Genomic DNA, 23,921 nt, shown 5'->3' on the forward strand with positions numbered 1-23,921 from the left:
CAAGGAGAGAATTGAATCACTTGCAATGAAACAAGGCAGGAATTATGAAAGGGCTAAACAAAAAAGGTGCAAATGAAATAAGTGGAAGACACTTACATAAATATCCAGGAAAGAGAGACAGGGACAGCGGCAGGGCGGGAGGCACAGAGCAAGAACACGAGAGAGCATACGCACGAATGCAAGAGAGAGCAACAGAGACAGACAAGGCCAGAGAGTGAGTTTGGGGGGGTGAGAGGGGGTGGAAGTGGAGGAGGTGGTGGTAGTGGAGGAGGTGGTGGTAGTGGAGGAGGGGGAGGAGGAGGAGGAGGAAGAGGAAGAGGAAGAGGAAGAGGAAGAGGAAGAGGAAGAGGAAGAGGAAGAGGAAGAGGAAGAGGAAGAGGAAGAGGAAGAGGAAGAGGAAGAGGAAGAGGAGGAAGAGGAAGAGGAGGAAGAGGAAGAGGAAGAGGAAGAAGAGGAAGAGGAAGAGGAAGAGGAGGAAGAGGAATACCTTGCTTAAGAGAAAATTCATCCAGTCATGTGGCACTGAATTTGTTCAACATTTGACTTGAGAAACCGTTTGACTTGGATACGATTTGTATGTGCCAGTGATTTTTTTTCACTGTCTACCACCAGTGTTGTTTAGACCACAGTATGCTTTATTTGAAAAATTCTACAGACTAAGTTGAGTTTGGAGTACAGAATGTGGAGACACACTGAAGATACATTTACACTCCAGGCCCTTTTATTATTGGACATGAGACACAACAGAAAATGGGAGAAGCCAACAGAAAGCAGAGTTATCACTGACCTATTCCTATACTGGAATTGCCCTGAGTTTTATGTTGAGAAAGCTGCAAGCCTTGAGGTGTGTTGCTCCTGCTGTCATCCATGCCTAAAGCAGAATCCTTACGAGGAACTTTAGGTGCTGCATCATCACTAATTCCAGACTGTTTCTGTCTTCGCCGCTTTTTGCTCCATAATTCATGGCAATCTTGCCAGTGTGGTAGGCTGCAAAGAGACAACATTCTTACAGTTAGCACAATAAACACTGGCAGTTACATATGTCCTTCATCAACCTTGTTCAAATTTCTGTCATCTGAGATTGCTGATCCTAACTAATACTGCTTCAGGCACTTAGCCCCACTACAAACTTCTTGCTTATAATGGAGATACAAAATAACTCTTCCCAAAAAAAAAATGCTTACTATATCTATAAGGCATATTTTGTTTCATCGATGAGGCAACAGGAACAGGTTTAAGGTGATCAATTCATGACAGTGGAGAGACAGATACTGATTCGGATCTGTACTAATATATTCAAAGTTGCAACAAAGCAAGTCAATTGCAGACAGAGATCGATAATAAAAATACATTTTTAAAAATGGATTTGATGCCTGTCAAAGAAAACAGGTGCAACAAATTGAATTGTCCTTTCACTGTTTTTCCAGGAACTATGACCATTTCTCTACCACTCTACAATCCGCATATTCACAACAGAAGGGAAAGAAATCAGAGATGTCAACAAACTGTCGGTAGCAGGTTGGGAAGAAAATTTAGATCAGAACAGGAAGCAGCAGTAGACAACCCCTGACCAAACTTCTGTCTATACCAACTATTTGCCTGCTTAACTCACTACAATTCAACACTTAATAAAAAAAAGTGTCAAAAATAAAACCATAGAAAGGTCACAAAACAGAATGTAGCCATTTAGTCCATGCCTGCAATGACTCAATAAACCAATCACCAATGCTAATCCCATTTAGCAGCATTTGGTCTGGGGCCTGGCAGATTATAGCCTTTCAGGTGCAGATCGATATTCCTTTTAGAGGAGTTGACACATTCAGACTCCACCACCAAACTGGGCAGTGAATTCTTGACAGCCATTACCCGTTAAGTGAAAACATTTGTATCATTTCTGCATTAATCCTTTCACTAACCATCTTAAATCTGCACCGTCTGCTAACTGATCTTGCTGCTAGGGAAAACATGCCTTCTCTCTGAACTGCATCAAAGTTCTTCATTACTTTGTACACCTCAGTCTCCTCTGCTCTATGGATAGGCTAGGGTTGGTATCCTATCTTTCTGCATAATTGTGATTTTCAAGATCCAACAACAATCTTCTAAATCTCCCATACTTTCCCTAGAGCGATTATGGTTCTTCCTGTAATATGGTGACTAAAACTACACTCAAAACTCCAGTTGTGGGCTAACCAGTGTCTTATAGTTCAAGGATTACATTCCTAATTTTGCCCAATAAAGAAAACATCCCAAATGCCTATTTTAACAACTTATCCATTTATCCTACCATCTTCAAGAATCTTTGGACAGGACACTTTTATGGTCTCTCATTTCCTTTTACCCCTGTCAATAGCCTCTCATTCACTGTGTAATCCCTTGCTTAGTTTGCCTCCCACAAATGCAAAAACTCCGACTTCTTCAGATTAAATTCTATTTGCCACTTTTCTGACCAAACAAAATCTTTCTGCAATCAACAATCACCCTCTTCCTGATCATCTATCAGGCCAGTTTTTGTGTTCCCTGCAAATTTCCCAATTATGCCTCCTACATTTAAGTATAAATCAGTCCTGTTACTGAACCAATTTTGGATTCAACTCGCCATATTCACTGCATCCCATGACTTTAATTTTTCTGACTAGTCTACCATGTCAAATGCCTAATTAAAATCCATGTCGACCAATTGCACTACACTAACGTCAAGCATTCACTGTTACTTGTTCAAAAAGTTCAACTGTTACGAAGACATGATCTTCTCTTAAATGAAACCATGCTGAGTATTCCTGATTGATCTATGTCTGTTCATTTAACAGTTAATCCTTTCTTTCAATATTGACTCCAATAATTTTCTCCACCATTGAGGTCAGACTGACCAGTCTTTCGTTATTTAGCCTATTCCTTGCACCTTCTTTAAATAATGCTGGCAGAACTTCAGTCCATTGGTATCTCATAAGGATTGGAAAATGATCCCCAGAGCAGCTGTTAGTTCCTCCCTGGCTTCCTTTAGAAGCCAACTAAGTTGTAGTTGTAGAGTAGGTTGAATGGATCAGAGCACTTCTCAACTGGCATTTACTGCACTAGAGTGGTAAAAATTGATACAAACCAGATAGGCCTTTTTCTCATCTTGGTATTATTTGAGAATTTCTATTAACGTGCTTAGCATTTTGAGAGCAACTTACTCGGGTGGTGGCATTTTTGTAGGATCCACTTCTCTCAGGAAATCAGACTGAAGGGCATGTTCAGCAGTGCAGCGTTTACTGGGATCCAGAGCTAACATGTGATCAAAGAGATCCAGAGCAGTTGCTGGAATACTGGAAAAAACACAATTGCAAGTGGAAAAGTAACCCAAACCTCAATCTTCAGAAATCTCAGACACAAACACACAGCTTAAATGTATATTACTGATTCTACTGGAAACAAAAGCACAAAGGGTGCCACCTCCCAACTTATGAAAGCACCAAAAAAAAATAAAAACATGTGGATACACTATGCTCGTGGGTAATTAAATAGGAATCAAACTCTCCTTTGAAAGGATGAATCTTAACAACAGGAATGCATCCACACTAATTAAAGCTAACAACCAGAGGATTTCACACAAAAGAACAAAAATGTTAAGGGAGCTTAAAAGGTGACAACTTATGGCATTCAGTGCAATGAGCAGGTATTTGTGCAGGTAATCTTTGTCTGATATAAAAAGAGAAAGGGATGAGAAGGTTGCATGGCTGGCAGCCTGTATTGAGACAGAAGCCGAGCTAATGCTTAATTTCAGTATGACTCTTCTATGGAACTGAAAGGAGTTGGAAAATAATTGTTTTACGTTAGTGACAGAGAGGAGGAGAAGTGAAACAGATGATGGTCACGCCCATCGCAAAGACAAAAACAATGATAGTAAAGGAGTGAGATATGGAAAACGGGTGAAAATACTACCTATGAAAAAGCGTCCACTCTGCTCAAGGCATAACCAGCAATTCACAATCAAGGCATGGCCAGGAGAGGTTGGGGCACGTAAGAAAAAGTGGTATACAGAGCTCATATTCTGAAGTTGTGGAATTCAATACTGATGGCTACAGGGTGTAAAGTGACTAAGCTGAAAATATGGCTCTATTCTTCTAACTTGTGCTGATTTCATTGGAATAATATAGTCATCCCCAAGACAGAAATCTCAATGACAGCAAGGGGGAATCATTCAAATGACAAGCACATAGAAGGTCTGGGTTATTCTTATGTTAGAGCGGATATGTTTCATAATGCAGTCACCAGTTTCTACTAAATTGAAAGTAGATGTAAAATGCTACTACACTGGATCACATGTTTGGGGGCCTGGTCAGGCAGGAGGGTGAAGGTGAATGGTCAAGTGTGATACCTCTTCTGATTGCAAGGCAAGTGGCATGGGTGAGTGAGGAAGTCTTGAAAGCAAGGGGAGAGTGAACCACAGTGTCACAGAGGGTGATACTGCAAAATGCAGATAAATGGAGGGGAATGTAAGATATGTTTAGTAGTGGTATGCTGCTGGAGTTGGCTGAAATGGCAGAAACCGATCCTTTGAATACAGAGACTAGTGCAGAAAGGATAGGGGTAAGGCAAAAGTGCATGAGATAGGTCAGGCACTGTAGAGGACCCCGTTACCCATGGTGGTGGGAAAACAGTGAAAAATCCTCAGTTGAGGATAAAAGAGAACATGTCAGAGACACCACAGTAGAAGGTGGCATCATTGGAACAATGTAATGGAAAGGGGCAAAAGAGAATGGGATCCTGGCAAATACAAGATAACTGTGAAGGGTGAGATTTTGCAATGAATTATTCATGAAAAGCATATTCCAAAAAACAGTCGAAAGAAGTGTCAGAGATGGACCAAGTGGAAGGAGGATGGAAATTGGAAGAAAACTGATTAACTTTTTCAATTCTAGGCAACAACAGGAAGTAGTTTTGCTGACATTATCAATATAATAGACAAAGATTTGTGGGCACATTTCCCCCCCACCACGGTGAAGAGGTGACAGCTAGGGTCCAAACTCATGTAAAGCTTTCAAAAGAACCACAACTAGAATTAAGATAGTAAGAAAGATGTTCAAAGTAGGAACAGGCTGAAATGATTAGTCTGCCAGACCTGACCGACTTGTGGATTTTGGGAAGGAGGTAAAAGCAGATAGATTTGGATTAGGAGCCAATGAGGTGGGAAAATATTCAGAGGAGACGAGATCAGTGACAATCCTGGAAACAACATCTTATAATTCAGTGATAGGGTCATAAACCCAGTGAAAACAGGAGGAAGTGACTGAAATTTAGCGCTCAGTTTCTGCAAGGTAGAACAATCATTGGCTTTTAGATTAGTCAAGAACATGTATGAACTGAATTGATTATAGGTTTGAGGGTATTTAACCATCTTCTAAACTGGAAATAAATCAGAATTTATTTTCTAAAACAAATCTAATCTGGATTAGAATCAGACTCCTAAGGGGAAGTGGAAAAAATGGAATGGAAAACGTTTCTGTTTCCAAAGTTCTGGCCTCATTTTACCTAGCAGACTGGATTTTCTCTCAGATTCACGAAAAACCTAACCAAGCTTCCTAATTAGGTGAGCAATATTAAGTCCTTCCTTATATCACTAGAGTTAGTCTCTAAAACACAACAGGAAATTGGCATCTGTTAATTCATCAGTACTACCTCTTCAATCTGCTGTAATCACATTTCTCTAGACTATTCCATATTTTTATATTTCTGCCTTTAAAAATACTTAACTCACCCCTTATAAACAATATCAGTCACATTTTAACAGCTACCTGTGGTAAACCAATCCATATTTCAGTAAATTTTAAGGATTATCTAGCTTGCCTCTTCAGTCTTCTAATATCCCTCAATCTAACCACCTTCATCACAGATTCACCATCTCATCGAAACTATTACTATCTATCCTTTAAATCCTTCTATGATTTTGAAACTTTCTCGAAGATCTTTCTTTTAGCCACTTAAAACTTTCCTAAAAAGCAATAACTTTTTACTTCTGATGCCTAATTCAAGGTGGTTCTCTTAGGTGCACAGTGGTATGAACAGGATTAACAAAGACTGCACCAATAATCTCCCAGATTCCGAAGTGTGTCTTCAGCAGTACACTTACAAAGAATATTCTTCTCTTAATCTTCTGCGATACTGTTTCTTTGGTTTCATGGTGTGGAAATAAGGTAGTTTAATCACGTCAGGCCACACCGCTGGACACGGGCTACCACAGATTCGGCTATTGGAAAAATATGAAACAAGTTGAATGCTAACAACTGTTTTTCTGTAGGTGGTATTGCTTTCATATTAGGTTTCCCAACCTTAGCTTATCTAAAGCTAGCATTTGTATTTAAATCCCAAGTACCACTTCACCCACATTAAGAAACCAACAAGTAGAACATGGCTGGCAAAAACTTTTCTACTTTGTCTTGGTAAGATAAAAGTATTGCATGCCCAGGAGGTTCAAATTAAAGTGCCTGTGATCTAGTGGACAAGACCCTAACTTAAAAGTTGTGGCCATTGAAGAACTAGACTGTGAACCACAATGCCTACAAATGTCAGGTGCATTATGTAGCTTAACAGTGAAAAAGAGGTCCCTTTGAGCAGAAACTAGACTGTGGTCTCATTGTGTTGCTTTTGAATGGCTGCATGGCAAATAATTGGTTGTGATGTAATTTGTTGTGCCCCAGCTATATTGTTACTAAATGACATTTCCACTTAATTCTCCTCACCAGAAGGAGCAGATCAACAGCTCAAACCAAAGAAACCAACAGATGGGTATTAGAGACCAATAAGAGGTGATTTACATACTACCTCAGCAATGAATATGGCTCATTTAGAGCGATTTTCTTGGCCAATAATTTAATAGTCAGCCACATTTCCCACAGGTGGATACTCACTATTTGTTTTGAACATTACCAAGTGGTGTGGTTGATAAAGTCGGACAATATGCAGCCTACCACCACATTCTCAATGCAACTGGTGATAGGGAGTTAGGCAATTGTCACTAAAAACTCTGATTGGTGTTGGGACGTGATTATTGCTCAACTGTGTGTATGGGGAATTGTAAAATTTAGTGTGTTGTGTTCCCTTGCTCTGAATAATGTTGAAAATATGTCCTGCCCATATCTGACAAATTCATTTATTAACAGGATGGTAATTTGATAAACTATCATGCTTTGGTACATTTTAGCTGGAAGCATGTGCAATTGTATGAATTGCAGCTTTTGGAAATGTTTGAAAGCATACAGACTCATATATAAAAGAACATACAAGGCACTGAGCAGGATATTTTCACAGGCACTTTTAGATTCTCACGAAATTGTGTGTTACAAAGTTTACATATAGTAGGTGTGTACTGCAGATGAGAAGTGCTAGTGTGGTTTCAGCAAATTTGGAAGCACTCATATTGAAACTGAATATTTAAACTAATGTTAACTGAAATTTTAAGATAGATATTTAGGCGAAATGGCTAGACAACTCCAACAAAGAACTGACAATTTGGCTTTTGCAACTGTATTTTAATGTACTACATGGGGTAATGCTGACTCATCCAGGACATGGTTATCCATGCATACATATACCATCATAAAGGTTGTGGCTCAGCTTACATTAGATTAGATTAGATTACTTAGATTAGATTACTTACAGTGTGGAAACAGGCCCTTCGGCCCAACAAGTCCACACCGCCCCGCCGAAGCGTAACCCACCCATACCCCTACATGTACATCTACATCTACCCCTTACCTAACACTACGGGCAATTTAGCATGGCCAATTCACCTGACCTGCACATCTTTGGAGTGTGGGAGGAAACCGGAGCACCCGGAGGAAACCCACGCAGACACGGGGAGAACGTGCAAACTCCACACAGTCAGTCGCCTGAGGCGGGAATTGAACCCGGGTCTCAGGCGCTGTGAGGCAGCTGTAGAAGGATGCTCAAGCTGTTAATTGTAACAGATTTAGCTGTATTCTCATTCTGGTATTTATTCACTAACAAGTACAAATAGAAGAAATCAGGAATCAAGAAATAGAAGTGAACTGGAGCTCAAAGGTTACCATATAGAATGGTGCATAATGCAGAGCAAGCAAATTTCTTTTAAAATGGCAGATATTAATTTAGAGTATTAATACTGATTGCAAATCTGAACACAAATTCTGAATATTAAAGGACATTTTAGTAACAAGAGCACCTACCTGATCAACTCCAATTGAGCAAGTTCTTGATTTGCTTGGAAGATAGGCTTTTTAGTAAAAAGCTCGCCCAAAATACATCTGCATGAAATAAAATATTAGCTTTAAGAACCTACATGCATACCAGCTTTGAGTATCGACATGCCGAGTTGTTTACGAGATGACAGAACACTTCCTTCTGATTTTTTTTCTGACAGCCAATGTAGTGATTATAATGAGGTCAACCAGGTGACTCTCAATGAGTTTCCCTGATTGGATGAGGTTAACAGGCCCAGTAAGGGAGTTCTCCGAGTGACATATAAACAGGGGTGCACATTATGCACATGTAAAGGGTGACTTGGTGACAGATACTGGCCTTTGGGGAATTATTTCAGTGGCAAGAGTAGAACTAATGGTGTTACCATGCAAAATTGCCTACTAGCTGAAGCCCAACTGGATTTTAAACAGACACTGCAAGTGACATTCTCATGAGAAAATGTGGCGAGTGCAGTTTATGAGTTACAGGGTATACCAATGGAAGTGAACACCGTCGCCAAACCGAGTGTCAGAAACATCACTTGAAGGAAGACAATTGCATAGCCTCAATTGGGACATATCCTAGTTCAGCCCACAGCAAGAACCCAAAACAAAACTGTTTGGCCAAGGCTTGGTTAAAAATTTTCTTGAGGATCCAAAAACGCAGGCCACTGTTGGAATGTGGGTTCTAGATAGCAAGGGAGTATTAGGCCTGAATTGAGTAAGAGAACTCATAGGTTTGTATCCAGGAGAGTCTAAAGTCTATTTATCGTTGGTTTGGAACAGATAAATTGCTTAGCAACATCTAAACCAAAGCCAATTAAATTAAATGTCTGGTTAAGTGGTTACCCAGTTCATAGTGGAACTAGTCTTGACCAAAATTCACTCCAACCCTCATGCTTGCATACGACCTCAGCCAGGCTGAGAATCTAGAGCAGGAAACCCTTATAGATTAAAAGGTTCCAATCTCTGATGAGAAGCAACTGATTCAGTTACCACTGATTGCAGTAAAAGGCTGGGCCCCAGCCAGATGGAGCAAAATTGGTTGAGGGAGGTCCAACTTAATTGGCTCAACAATTTACAATTAGAAACTGGCTGTCTGAGTGAAGACCTAATTAAATACCAATTCTGCAAGGTCCGTCCAGTTCCATTTGCCTTCCAAACAAAGGTAGAAGCAGAAAACAGAAAATTGGAAGGTGAAAGAATCATTAAACTAATACAGTTTGTGGTATGAGCAGCACTAGTTGCACCAATTGTGAAGCTCAACAGGTGGGTTCAACGTTGTGGGACTTTCAACTTTTGAACTGGTTTTCACAGTTGGATAAATATCCAATCCCTCGCAAGGAAGACATAAGTAAAACAGGAAGGGGGGCTGTCATTCATGAAGCTAGACGTGAGTCATGCGTACCTACAATTGCAATTAGATGAGGATTCCCAGAGGTATGCTACAATGAATACCCACGGGGGGGGGGGGGAGGGGGGGAGGGGGGGGGGGGGGGGGGGGAGGGGAGGGGGGGGGAGGGGAGGGGGGGGGGGGGGAGGGGAGGGGGGGGGGGAGGGGGGGGGGGGGGAGGGGGGGGAGGGGAGGGGGGGGGGGAGGGGGGTGGGGGGAGGGGGGAGGGGAGGGGGGGGGGAGGGGGGAGGGAGGGGGGAGGGGGGAGGGAGGGGGGAGGGGGGGGGGGGGGGGGAGGGGGGAGGGGGGGGGGGGGGGAGGGGAGGGGGGGGGGAGGGGAGGGGGGGAGGGGGGGGGGGGGGGGAGGGGAGGGGGGGGGGGAGGGGGGGGGGGAGGGGGGGGGGAGGGGGGAGGGGAGGGGGGGGGGGGGGGAGGGGAGGGGAGGGGGGGGAGGGGGGGAGGGGAGGGGGGGGGGGGGAGGGGAGGGGAGGGGGGGGGGGGGGGAGGGGAGGGGAGGGGGGGGAGGGGGGGAGGGGAGGGGGGGGGGGGGGAGGGGAGGGGAGGGGGGGGAGGGGGGGAGGGGGGGGGGGAGGGGAGGGGGGGAGGGGGGGGGGGGGAGGGGAGGGGGGGGGGGGGGGGGGGGAGGGAGGGGAGGGGAGGGGAGGGGAGGGGGGGGAGGGGGGGGGGGGAGGGGAGGGGGGGGGGGAGGGGGGGGAGGGGGGGGAGGGGGGGGGGGGGAGGGGAGGGGGGGGGGGAGGGGGGGGGGGAGGGGGGGGGGGAGGGGGGAGGGGAGGGGGGGGGGGGGGAGGGGAGGGGAGGGGGGGGAGGGGGGGAGGGGAGGGGGGGGGGGGGGGGAGGGGAGGGGAGGGGGGGGGGGGGGAGGGGAGGGGGGGGGGGGGGAGGGGAGGGGAGGGGGGGGAGGGGGGGAGGGGAGGGGGGGGGGGGGGAGGGGAGGGGAGGGGGGGGAGGGGGGGAGGGGGGGGGGGGGAGGGGAGGGGGGGAGGGGGGGGGGGGGAGGGGAGGGGGGGGGGGGGGGGGGGAGGGGAGGGGAGGGGAGGGGAGGGGGGGGAGGGGGGGGGGGGAGGGGAGGGGAGGGGAGGGGAGGGGGGGGAGGGGGGGAGGGGGGGAGGGGAGGGGGGGAGGGGGGGGGGGGGAGGGGGGGGGGGGGAGGGGGGGGGGGGGGAGGGGAGGGGGGGGGGGGGGGGGAGGGGAGGGGAGGGGAGGGGGGGGGGGAGGGGAGGGGAGGGGGGAGGAGACAGAGACAGACAGAGACGGACAGAGACTCAATCATGTAGACGGTGACTTTGCTGGTCCTTTCACGGGTTTTGTCCTCAGTCATTTAACCCATTCAAAGTAATTGGATGTGCATTCAAGTTTATTTGTCAAACAGAGGGACACAATGACTGAAAGGTTAATAGCATCTTTTGCAATACACAGGCTCCTGGAGGTATTGGTCACAGACATCGGTCCATCATTTACCAGCAGGGAATTTGAGTACCTCATTCAGTATTTAAGGACAGCTCCATACCATCCATCATCCAATGATCTGGAAGAAAGAGCATTCCAAACTCTGAAGACCAGCTTAAAGAAAACATCAACAGCTTCACTTGATACAAACTGTCCTTGCTTCTGTTTGATTGTAGGATGCTTCACGCAATTACATGGTTAACTCCAGCAGAGTTACTGATGGGGAGAAGACTCTGTACCAGGTTAAATCTGATCATCCCAGACCTATCAGGGGAACGGCATCAGGAATACAAATGCTGGAGACAAGATTCCTCCAATCAAGAGAGACAGTTTACTTCACAGGACAAAGTCTGGTGTCAAGACCATGGGAATGGCCTGACACGAATAAAAGGCATGGTTGACGTGAGGTCAGGTCCTGTGACATACAATGTTCGGATTGGTGAGGCACTCCTGAACAAGCACGTGGATTACATGAAAGGGGCAGGAACTAAACATACTCAGAACATCCAGCAGGGCTGTCAGAACCTGTGGTCTCTCCCACTCTGTCTGGCATTGAAGAGACCTCTCAGAACACAATAAACACAGCAAATGTTGCAACCTCAACACTATTACTGCCTTAAATTGAGTTTTAGTTGAGATGCTCCAGGTGCTACGAGCGGGATACAATCTGGTACACGTCGCCAGTATCCAAGGCACAGTTGGTGGAACTAGGCAGAGTGCAAAAATACCCAGGAGAAGCTACAAGAAGAAGAATGGGCTCTTCGAGTGGTGAAGATGTCGTGATTGGAACATTGTCAGCCAATTGAATCTCTCCGAATAAATTCCCTTATTGGGCTGTTAATCTGGTCCAATCAGGGAGTCCGAGTTGACAGGTATAAACCTGGGTATCCCTGCCCTCCCCTTCACTGTTTTGATCACACAGCATTGCCTTTTGATGTGAAGGGCGCTGCTTGTCACTGGCCACTCGGGTGTTTTCCCATCTTCCTGGTGGTGGAAATTGAATAAAGATTTGTGCACCTTGTGTTTCTCACTGTGTCTCACACCTACGCACACACACCATGGGTGCTGGGGAAAAATAAGCATTACCGCAGTTAGGCAGTAGTGTGGTGGTTAAAAAACAAGAAAAAAGAATAAACAGGAGATTCAAAACAAATTTAAAAAATAAACCTGGGTATCAGGTGTTCTATCATCGTAGGAGCTGGCTCTGTGCTAGCTGGGTCAGCATCATGTAAATAAAAGATGACTTGTTGATGGCATAAAGGCTTTTGTGCAGCTATTTCAGCCAACATGTACAAATCACTTACCCACAGCTCCACACATCTATAGCTGGCGTATATCGCTCCTCTCCAAGCAAGAGTTCAGGTGGCCGATACCAGAGAGTAATAACCTTATTGGTGTATGGTCGACTAAAATAGTAATCAGAAAATATAAAAGAAGAATTAATGCTTCAAAATTTTAATAAATTGTGAATTAAGCAAAACAGATAAACGGTTATAATGACAGAGAGAAACACATCCAATTAGTGGCCAAAAAGTAAAATTATCTGTTACCGGGACCTCTCAACCACAATAAAATACACCCACATTTGCTTCTTCCTCTTCAGCCCGTATTTCTGTAACGTCTGTTGAGTCTTTACGAACAGTGGTTGTTTCAACTTTCATCTGACATCTCACCAGAACCCAAGGTTAAAACTATTAAGACTATTTCTTACAAAGATGAGTTAACACTTTCCAGTTCCCACAATTTTAAACTCCATAAAAATTCCAAATTCACTCACATTAATATTGGCCCAACATCGAGACAGGACTTTCTACCGTGCACTTTAATTGGGCTCAGAAGAGGGCTCCTCATATCCAGTAAACATTTCCTCTTTTGTGCATACATAGCAGTTCCACTAATCTCACTTGTTTCAGTGTCTGCTTTATTTCCATTATTACTTTGAACTGTACTTAATTTCCAATTTTAGTTCCATCAAATGTAGTTTTCAACATAATCCTCATTCTTGCATTACCTTCAAATGTTTAAGTGCAGAGGCACTTATAGTGTATAGTATACTGTCTCCTACTCGAAAACCATTTTCTCATGGAGATCTTAGATTTTTAAAACTCAACAGTGACATTATGCAATCATAACTGCTCAATATGCTTCCTCCTTCCTTTAAACTTGGTTGCATCCTGCATTAAGAACCTTAACATTTTGCCTTGGTTTCTCAATTGGAAAACATGTACAGCAAACCTTTTATTAACCGGAACCTACGAGGACAGGAGTGTAACATTTGATCAAATATTCCGGTTGATCGAGAGGTCCACATAATCAATGTAAAAACACAGACGGAGTAACAGAAACTGAATGTTGGGGGTATACACGCCTCGTTCCTACTGAAGGGCTCCTGCCCGAAACATCAATTCTCCTGTCCCTCGGTTGCCACCTGACCTGCTGTGCATTTCCGGCACCACTCGAATCTTGAGTGTATGCACATCAATGTTATACTTTATTTACCGCATAAGCCACTTAAATAATCATGCAACTTTGTTTTAAATGACACTTAACGACAGAGAATCTATTCAACTACACCCTCAACTAACTGCTCAGACATCTGAGAGATCATGGTAATACAGCAAACTTTCAACACTTGGAGGATGTAACTTTTGCCGGTTAATGGAGTGGTGGTTCATAAGGTTCCAGTTAAAACAAAGTTTGCAGTATTATTTTCTTTTCTTGCAAATACAATTTAGGATATATGTAACCAATGAAAATTCCACTCTGAATGAAAAGAATACCAAAAACAATGGGCAATCGAAAGAAAGCACAACATATCCGCTTTGCTCAACATAATACTGATAAATGATTTAGATATGGTGAAAATCTACAATTGCAGAAGGAAAAGTATAGACAAGTATATTATCGCCAATATTGCTCCAAATATGATGAGCAACTTGGTAACTATCTGATAGACAGCAGGAAGCTGGAAGAATACAGCAAGCTGCTGTGGAAGGACTGCCAAGAGGTAGAGAAGTCAACATTTTGGGTATAACCCTCCTTCAGGGCTGGGGGTGATGTAAGGGAAGCTGAACATAGGGACGGGTAAGGGATAGGTGAACACAGGTATAGGGTGTGACCTGGTTAGTCAATGGGAGGAATGAATCTGGTTGGTAGATAGAAGGAAGCATCAATCAGAGGAATGGAAGGGAGGGGAGGGGTTGATAAGGAAGGTTATTTGAAATCGGAGAACTCAATGCTGAGTCTTCTGGGCTGTCGCTATAGAAGATGAGGTATTGTTCCTCCAATTTACCGTCTGATTTGCTGTAACAATAGAGGAGTCCAAGGATGGTCATGTCGGAGAGGGAATGGGAAGGGGAATTAAAATAGGCAGTGACTGGCAGGTCAGCTCAGTTCCTACAAGCTCGATGAAACGTGTCCAGAGTTTACATTTGGTCTCCTCGATACAGAACATCAGATACAGTAAACTAGGTTGGAGGAGAGGCAGGTGAACCTTTGTCTCACCTCGAAGGATTGACTGGGGCCCTGGATTAGGGGGGGGGGGGGGGGTTGGTGTGCCAGCAGGTTTTTGCAATAAATTACAGATTTATTGAAATCTGTTTTGAGTGGACACTATGCTTGCAACTTTAATCCAGAATCCAAATCAAAATGGTTCTGGAACAATATGAAATAGGATTCCCCAAAGAGTGCTGTGATGTGACGTGGATGTGACGTGGAGTACAAATTCTGTGTGCACGAACCATGATCTATACACAGTTTAATAGGGGCCAATCAACCTTGTTAACACTTTTTTAAAAAAATCTTGTCTGGAGCAGATGATGCTTTTCTCCCTGTCTTATAAATACTCAGACTACTAAAGAGAACTAGGCACATGGTAGAGCCAGTCTTGCATAGAACTCTTTTCTAGACAGATCAGAGACCTAATCCAGTCTCATATTTTTTTCCTCATGTATTGCCTTCTTCAGATTTCCCCTGTACTTTCTACCTTCAGCTCAGTTCTCTACTTTATTATGAACCTGATTTCATCACTTTCCACAAACTGTAAGATGAAATATTTTATATTGCTATATTCTTATAGGGTAAACGAAACACTGAAGTCTGATGTTAAGTTAAAAGAAATATGTTAACTTTCTAGTTAAAAATAGCTTCCACGTGTTGGCAATCCTGCTTCCCAAACCTCCAATTAATCATCTCTCTCACTCTGACCATCCTGGATATTGTGAACTATTCCTCCTGCTGTCACTCCAATTGAGAGCCTTGGCTGTCTCAAACTCATGTTCCTACCACCTGATTGACTTGCCACCTCTTCTGCTCGCAATTCACTCTGTCACTGAGCACTACATGCCAGATTTCCCATGCCCCACCTCTCTCAATCAACTCTTCCCTTGCCTGAATCACTGTTGCGGGCAAGGATTCAGCAGCAGCAAGAGGAAGATGGTACAACTTCAGTTTGATTCACAGAAGTTCATTCAAATAAAAAGTAATTATAACCAACCCAACCTCTGCATCTTTAGGACATGAATTTTCATAACCCCCGAAGTTTCAGCTTCAGGTGAGATCTGTATCTAGAACAGAAACAAAAGCTCTGGAAGGGAAATAATAAGCAAGAGAGTTGAACAATAACCAACAAGTGGGTGAGTCAGGAGTCATAAGTTGAAGGATCACCAGCAAGAGAGTGAGTATGGTGCAGAGGCCCAACCACAGAGGTTGGAAGGTCAGCAATACTAGATAGGTTAAGCAGGAAAGAGTGCTCCAAAATGACGAACAGGTCATGCATCCCTTCATCAGACCTGGCAGGAAATGATTTTAAAGCTAATCTTGCAATACTGAACAGACATAACCCATTAACTTGTTGACATCCAATCAAAAAGTTAAGAGGGAATTACTGCACATATCAATCACGTTGACAGATGAAACATGTTGGAGGGTCACATCCTTGAAAAGGTTCAAGCATTTTAAAGCCAGTATGAAACGCTCAACTTAATAATATACAAACCTTTCCTCAGAATTGTACAGTCGAGCCAGTCCAAAGTCAGCAAGTTTTATCTGTCCCCTGGTGGTAGAGAAAATTACATGTAATTCATGATACTTTTAAATCAACCTTTGGTCAGTTTAACAATATCTCTGGAATATGGTATGAGTACAATATCTTCAATACATCAAACAGGCAACTCCATCATTAGGCAAATTATTTAACATTTTATAATCTAACTGTATAAGTTTTATAAGTTTTTCTCCCAAACTTTGAAGTTTTATATTACACAGAAATACATTAAGGAAAGACAATAAAAATTACAGTCCTAGATACTGTAGAGAGTTTAGCGTGATCAGCATCTCTCGAAATCAGAATGATGAATGCACAATTAAAAGCCAAATTTAACAGATTTGGAGAAATCAAGGACGTTTGATTGCATTTTAACAACTGATGCACTTAATGAACTATAACCACAGGGAGATCCTGATCTTTCAAATTGAGGCAAGCAAGCAGAGAAGTAATTCCCCATCCAACTCTATTTTGATTTAATCCCTGCCCTCCCCTTCACTGTGTGATCATGCAGCAGCATTGTCCTGTGCAAAGGGCACTGCTTGTCACTGGCCACTTGGGTGTTTCTTCCTGGTGGTGGGAATTGAATAAAGATTCGTACACCTCGTGTCTTTCATGGTGTCTCACACCTGCACACAGACAATGTGGGTGCTGGGGAAAAAGAAAAAAAAAGCAAAGAAATAATGCAGGAGCAATAAGTTCAAGAGAAAAAGGTGGGGGGGGGGGGGGGGGGAGAAGGTAGAGATGAAGGAGGTAACCATTTCTTAGCTTGATGAAAGGAAGAGGGGGAAAAAGAATCACATAGACCAGTACACAGGCTAAAACGACAGTCAAACATACAAACCGCACTAGATATGTAAACAAAATTTTTGGCTTTCACAAAGTGCTGAATATATCCTTTTTAGAATATATTTCTTAACATACTTGATAAACAGGAAAATTCTTGATGAAAGAAATTTTCAAAAGCTTATAAAATGGACATCACATATCTTAATTCATCTCAGGGCACAGATATTCAGATAGAACAAAAGCCAGAGAGTGACCCAGGTTTAATGCTTCTAAAGTCACAGCTGTCAATCATACAATTAAAGGATAATGGTGCAAATTAATGAAAAGAAGCTACACATATGGATGCTCACATAACATCTGGTTTGCAAAGCATATTAATGGCTTGAACATGCAAATTTAAGTAACACCCAAAGTAAATCTGGCGTAGTCCCATTCTAACCTAGAACTGTCAAAAACTGCTTCTGTTTTAACTAACTTGATTCGAGTTTTTTGAAGAAGTAACAAGGAGGATTGATGAGGGAACAGCAGTGGACGTGATCTACATGGACGTCAGTGAGACACTCACCAAGGTTCCTCTTGGTGGACTGGTTAGTTAGATCACATGGAATACAGGGAGAACTAGCCATTCAGGTACAGAACTGACTGAAAAGTAGGAAACAGAGGGTCTGCTTTTCAGACTGGAAGACTGTGACCAGTGGCTTGTTACAAGGATTGGTATTTTTCGTCATTGATATAAATGATTTGGATGTGAAAATAAGACGTATAATTAGTCAGTTTGCAGATGACAGCAAAATTGGAGATGCAGTGGACAGCAAAGGCTTAGTGTCATGGGATCTGAGGAATGGCAGACGGAGTTTAATTCAGCTAAATGTGCCAAATCGATTCATGCCAATGTTTTATGCTCATTTGAACCTCTTTCCTCATTTGCATTTAAACCATACCTTCCTGCTCAGTTCTCTTTCAAATGCTTGTCTTTTTCCTTAAATGTAACTACAATAGGGCACCAGAGAATATTTTCTAAGGGGGCTCCTCCTGAGATTTTCACTGGTGATTGGACAAGAGCTCCTTTTCATTTACTTTATGCTACTTAATGGGCAGGTTGGGGGGGGGGGGGGGGGGTTCCTCTCCAATCTGTTGCTCTTCAGAGTGAATTTTCCCAGGCATTATGGGGCGGTTTTGTGTACTTTTGAGCTGCACTATTCACTTCACAGTTAATTTGTGTAGTACAAACAAGCTTGTCGCACTTTGGGTAATGAGGTTTCTTCTGGAGTTCAAGGATAACAGCATATGGAATAGGAGCAGGAGCAGGCCCTCAAGCCTGCATGCCATTCAACAAGATGACAGCTGATCTGACCTCTTATGTCAGCTAATCAGAGCCTTCAACTCCTTGACATTTCAAAAATCTACCTTCTCTTTAAATACTTTCAGTGGGATCTCTTCTCCACAACTCTGAGATAATGAATTCCTGATATTAACTATTCTCCAGGAAAATAAATTCCTTTAGATCACTGTTTTAAACAAGTGTTCCCTTATTCTGCAACTATGTTCCCTAACTTAAGTATCCCCTGCTAGTGGAAATTTCTTCTCAACATTTATTGTGTCTTGCAGAATTGTTCATGCTTCAATAAGATCACACCTCACACTCCAAATTCTAGTGAATAAAGGCCTAAGCTATTTCACCACTGTTGATAAGTCAGCATCATCTTCCCAGAAACTAGCTAGTGGATGTCTTGAATTTAGGTGCCAAAACTGTACACAGTGTTCCAGGTGTGGACTCACCAAAACCTGTACAGATGTAACAAGACTTGCCTATTTCTAGAAGTTGCGTATGAAACAACACAGTCTGCAATGAAACATATCTGCCCTCCATCAGAAAGACAGAGTTACATGCAGCTTAAGGGCAACCATTCCACACAAGTGTGGTAAGCTGAGGAGGCAGACCTCCTGAATTACCACAGTTGGTACAGCCCATTCTATACCACGCTCTGGTCATCTAGTTAATTCAGCAAAGCAATCCTCATGGATAATTAGGGTCATGCATTAAGTACCAGCTTTGCTAAGAATGCCCACCATATCAAAGGGAAGAGGAAATAAAAGCTGCAGTGCTGTGGCTTTGCACAGTGCTTATGAAATGGATTGTCAAATTAGTCAGTTATTTAATTTTCTCCCAGTCAGCAAGCCATGCTCAGTGATCTTGGACATTTTCTGCCAAGAGAGAACAATGTACAAGTTGAAATAGTGCATCATACATGTTCAACATTATGCTTCCCTCGAGGTAATAACTTATAAAATAAAAGACTTACTAAATATACAAGAGACAGAATACATGATATTTTTACATAATTACTCACCACAGTACATTTAGATTGACCAAGTTCCATCCAGTGGCAGAAGGTGACTGGTACAGGTAACACCAAATCCAAGGACTACACAGACCAAACAATTCCTACTACTAAATTGATTAGAAGTTCAGAATGGCGGCCAGGAGAAGAAACATGCTGAACAAACAACCCCAGGGTCTAAGGTTAGAATGAAGGATAAGAGGCAAAAATGGGACAGAAAGCCTCAGCGAGGCGAGGCGAGGCCAGGGAGCAATGCCTATAGCAGGGGAAGAAGTACTGCATCTGAGGTTTGAGTGCTGCTGCAAAAGGTGATATTCACACTCAGAATAGGCCACAGAGAAGAAAGTGCGTGGCAAGCTATGCTGTAATGAAACTGGCAATTTTAAATGGATATGTTGACTACTTTATTAGCAGCATTAAAGGGAAAGAACGTCAACCAAGTCAATGTTAAGCAGGAACCTACTGTAAGCCTCTGCCATAACTACCAGGAGGAACAGGCAGAGGTCAGAAAAACATTTCAAAGAGCAGTACTTCAGAATCAAAAAGTTGGAGTTTTTCCAAAAGAGACAATGTTTTCATTACTAGTAATAAAATATATGGAAAATGAACACAAAATATTTACTATAATCAACTATTACTGATAAATATTCACTGGACTGATATCTTTCATTGCTGGATTCAGTCCAGGGAGCTAAAAATCACACAACACCACGTTATAGTCCAACAGGTTTAACTGGAAGCACACTAGTTTTTGGAGCACCGCTCCACCACCTGATGAAGGAGCAGCTCTCCGAAAGCTAGTGTGCTTCCAATTAAACCTGTTGGATTATAACTTGGTATTGTGTGATTTTTCACTTTATACACCCCAGTCCAACACCGACATCTCCAAATCAGTCCAGAGAGGTTTAACGACCATCAAACAAGTAGGATGAAATCATTGAAATGGAGGATATAATCCTGATGGTTGATAAATGCTGAAACAACTTCAGTAAACTGGAGTAAGCAAGTGAGGGTCATTGTCACAAAGCAAACAAGAAACGTTTATGTTAAACCTTTATGTTAAACAATAAAAACGACCAGACACAAACACAAGGCTCACCTATATAACCTGATACAATTGGAACCTTCATGGTTTAAGAAGGACTAAATCCTGCCCATCAGCCTCCCTTAAGTCACAGGCTAAATGGACTGTGGAAAGCCTCAATGTGGTATATAGGAATTTCTATGTTTTCATAAAGTTCTACAGGAAAGACTGCTAAGCAAACTCCAAATGGCGGGACTCAAGATAAAAGCCTAAAAACGGATAAGAAATTGGCTGTCACAAAGTAAGCAGCTGATATTTGTTAGTAGAGTGAAACAATATTGGAGAAACCTGAGGGGCAAGTATTTTTTTAAAATACAGAATGGTACGAGTCTGGAATGCGCTGCCGGGGTGGTGGTTGAGGCAGATATGATGGGGTGCTTAAGGGACTGTTAGGTAAGCACATAAATATTCAAGGAATGGAGGGATATCGACCAAGGACAGGCAGAAGAAATCAGTTTAATTTGGGGTCATGTTCAGCACAACGCCCTAGGTTGAAGGGCTTGTTCCTGTGCTGTGCAATTCTATATTCTTCTCGTTTCTAATTTACAGAAATTTAAAAATTCAAAGACAAATTGGTCAGATTTGCAAACCAAAGCCCAGAGAAATCAATCAAGCTCAATGAGGCACCTGATGCCCCGTCCCCACCCCATATGCAGCAAAATCAGCTACATCAGAAACTGATACACTAAGAGCAGTATTTTAGAAGCAGGGTCTCAATTTGGACAGTGAAATGGGCGACTGCATTTAAATAAGAAAGTAATACACCATGGCAACACTAAACTGTGGTTTGAAATACAGATGCCTTCAAGGTAAAATGAGAAAGCAAAGCAGATTTCTGTAACTTAATGAAGTGAGTCTAGGCTCCACCAGGTCCAACATTGCATTTTTCTTCTTACACTCCAAAAGTGTCATCTTGTTGGTTATGACAAACTGTCAAGAAGCACTTGGCTTCAAAATCAAAACATGTACACAAGGTTTCAAAACTGAACCAAAGAACCAATATCTCCAACTTCTAAGTAATTTCAATTTATATGCATTTCTCATTCAAAGAGCACATTAACCAAGTTGCCTTTTTGATTGTGGTAGTACCTGTTATTAAGTAAAATATTGGAACATTTGATGTCTCGATGCAAAAAGTTCTTCTTGTGGCAGTAGTCCAGACCTTCCATTAGTTGCCTCATGAAGGATTTGATATGGTTTTCAGTGAAATGCACTAATCCCGATTCCAAGAGTCCCATTAAGTCATGGTCCATATATTCAAACACCAAATAAAATGCACCTATGAGAGACAGATAAAAAAAATCATAAACTAACAAAATCAGATAAACTACCAGCTAAAATGTCAACTTTTTAGGATATCACCAAGGGGCATAAAGTTCAGATACAGCCTAAACATATTCACACAAGTGGAAACATAGGGCGGTAAACACAATGGATGATTAAAGATGTAGAAAAAGTGATACAGAAAAAGGTGGTTCAGGTTAAATGAAAGATTTATTATCTTAGTTAAATGCCCAAGCTGAAAACAATAAGTTCAAGCAACTGGAAAAGAGACAACAAGCGTCACAAGAACAGGTTACTGAATAACGTAAAATAGAATGCAAAGCCTCATAGTAAATTGGTCCAATGTATACACACCAAAGACTTTCAGTGCATTCATTCAGAACAATTGGAACTTACGAATGAATGCAGGCTAATGAAGTAGGGTCAATATCTTAGTGGATTAAAAAAAATGGATTTAGGGACAGAAAGCAAACAGTCATGATAGATGGTTCCCCCATAGATGATTCATTTAGGATACTGGCACAGATTTAGGATTTTGGGAAAGGATTGCAGGGGGAATATGAAGAAGTATTTTTATGCAACAAGTGTGTGCTCTAGAACACTCAGTTCACAAAAGTAGCAACTTTTAACGATTTCAAAGGACATTAGACAGAATTCAGAGAAGATAATCGCCCAGGGCCACGTGGATCAACTGAAGGAATGGGACTGACTTGATTTTTCCATATGAGCACGAACGTCCTCCTTATGTTGTGTACGGGTGAGTGATGGTGCTGGATTCAGTGTTAAGATGGTGTTTGAACTGTCTGTACAAAACAGTTTTCCCAAATATTTCCAAATCCTAAATGCCAATCACCCCAGATACCTTTATCTTTTTTAAAATCCAGTGCATCTTCCTTGTCCGTTACAATCTCCTTCATGTTTATAATGCTCGAATGCTGCAACTGCCTTAGTATCTTAATCTCTCGGATAGCAGTTATAGGGAAGCCCTCTTTTTCATTATCCAAGCGAACTTTTTTTAAAGCAACCATGTCACCTAAAAACAAATGTACATTTAGAAAATAATCTACAATTGTTCAGCACATCCGCAAAGAATCAAGTTATTTTCTGACAAATTGAGAATTGGTGAGCAAATATCCAACATGTGCAAAAACTCTAACTTTTAATGCAATATTGCCCCATACAACAATACTATTGCTCTGAAAGATTTATTTCATTTTTTGTTACTTTAATGGGGGAAATAACAGTGCATGTGAAAAGAAAAATGCAATGTATCTAGAGTTATTGTCCTAGACTTAAACCTGAAACCTGTAAATTTTAATTCAATGATGTGGCGTCGTCATGCTAAATCTAGCATTTTGCTAATTTATGGGCTGGACCAAGATAGAATTACAATACAAGCTGCCCAATTGCTGTAAAAATCCAACTGGTCCATCAGTTTTCGAGAAGTGCTCTGCTATGATCATCAAAACCTTTATGCATCAGGAAGGCTAATGGAATGTTGGGTTTTCTTTGATGGGGTTTGGAATACAAGAATAGGAAAGACTTACTGCAACTGGACAAGATACTGGTGAGGTTACATTTGAAGACAAAGTACGGTACTTTTGGTCCCCTTATTTAAGGGGAGACATTATTTCATTGGAGGCAGTTTAGAGAAGATTCACGAGAATGATAACAACCAAAAGAATTACGGATGCTGGAAATCAGAAGAAAACAGAAATTGCTGGAAAGATTCAGCTGCTCTGGCAGCATCTGTGGAGAGAAATCAGAGTTAAAGTTTCGGGTCCAGTAACCCTTCTTCACATCACTAGATCTGAAGTGCTAATTCTACTTTTCTCCACAGATGCTGCCAGGCCTGCTAAGCTTTTCCAGCAATTTTTGTTTTTGTTCAGTAGAATTATGCCTGCATAAGTGGGATGGCCTTAAGAGTTGGGACCCTACTCACTGGAAGGTGATCTCATTGAAAAAAAATCACAGATTCTTCAGGGGCTGAACAGGGTAAATGCTGAGATGCTGTTCACCTCATAGAAAAATCTAGGAGTAGACTGTATAATCTCAGAAAAAGGGGTACCAATTTAGACTGAAATGCAGAAGAATTTCTTCTGAGGGGCGAGTCTTTGGAATTCCTTGTTTCCACAGCTCTCTGTGGCAAAGTCCTTGTGTGTATTTAAGGTTAAGATTGATTCCCCTACTGATCAAGAATCTAAGGTTATGAAGAAGAGGCCAAAGTGGACATAAGGAATGTTGGATCAGCCATGATCATATTGAATGGCTGAGAGGGCTCAAGGGACCAAGTGGTCTTGAGCTGTTCCAGTTTCTTATAGTT

The 23,921-nt window shown here is 42.4% G+C and overlaps 1 protein-coding gene across 1 annotated transcript in view; it reads right to left on the bottom strand.

The window, feature by feature from the left end:
• The window catches only part of cdk13 (cyclin dependent kinase 13), a 77,633-nt gene that overhangs the window by 25,291 nt on the left and 28,421 nt on the right, over window positions 1–23,921 (bottom strand). Inside the window, exons 5-12 of the mRNA XM_072571164.1 lie at window positions 22,461–22,631; window positions 21,404–21,593; window positions 16,052–16,108; window positions 12,360–12,461; window positions 8,184–8,261; window positions 6,110–6,226; window positions 3,174–3,305; window positions 788–987 (exon numbers count right to left, since the gene is read on the bottom strand). Coding sequence (XP_072427265.1) covers window positions 788–987; window positions 3,174–3,305; window positions 6,110–6,226; window positions 8,184–8,261; window positions 12,360–12,461; window positions 16,052–16,108; window positions 21,404–21,593; window positions 22,461–22,631 — 1,047 coding nt within the window. The remainder of the gene's footprint in view (window positions 1–787; window positions 988–3,173; window positions 3,306–6,109; window positions 6,227–8,183; window positions 8,262–12,359; window positions 12,462–16,051; window positions 16,109–21,403; window positions 21,594–22,460; window positions 22,632–23,921) is intronic.

The sequence above is a fragment of the Chiloscyllium punctatum genome, chromosome 5 (genome assembly GCF_047496795.1).
Source record: "Chiloscyllium punctatum isolate Juve2018m chromosome 5, sChiPun1.3, whole genome shotgun sequence".
NCBI classification, from domain to species: Eukaryota; Metazoa; Chordata; class Chondrichthyes; order Orectolobiformes; family Hemiscylliidae; genus Chiloscyllium; species Chiloscyllium punctatum.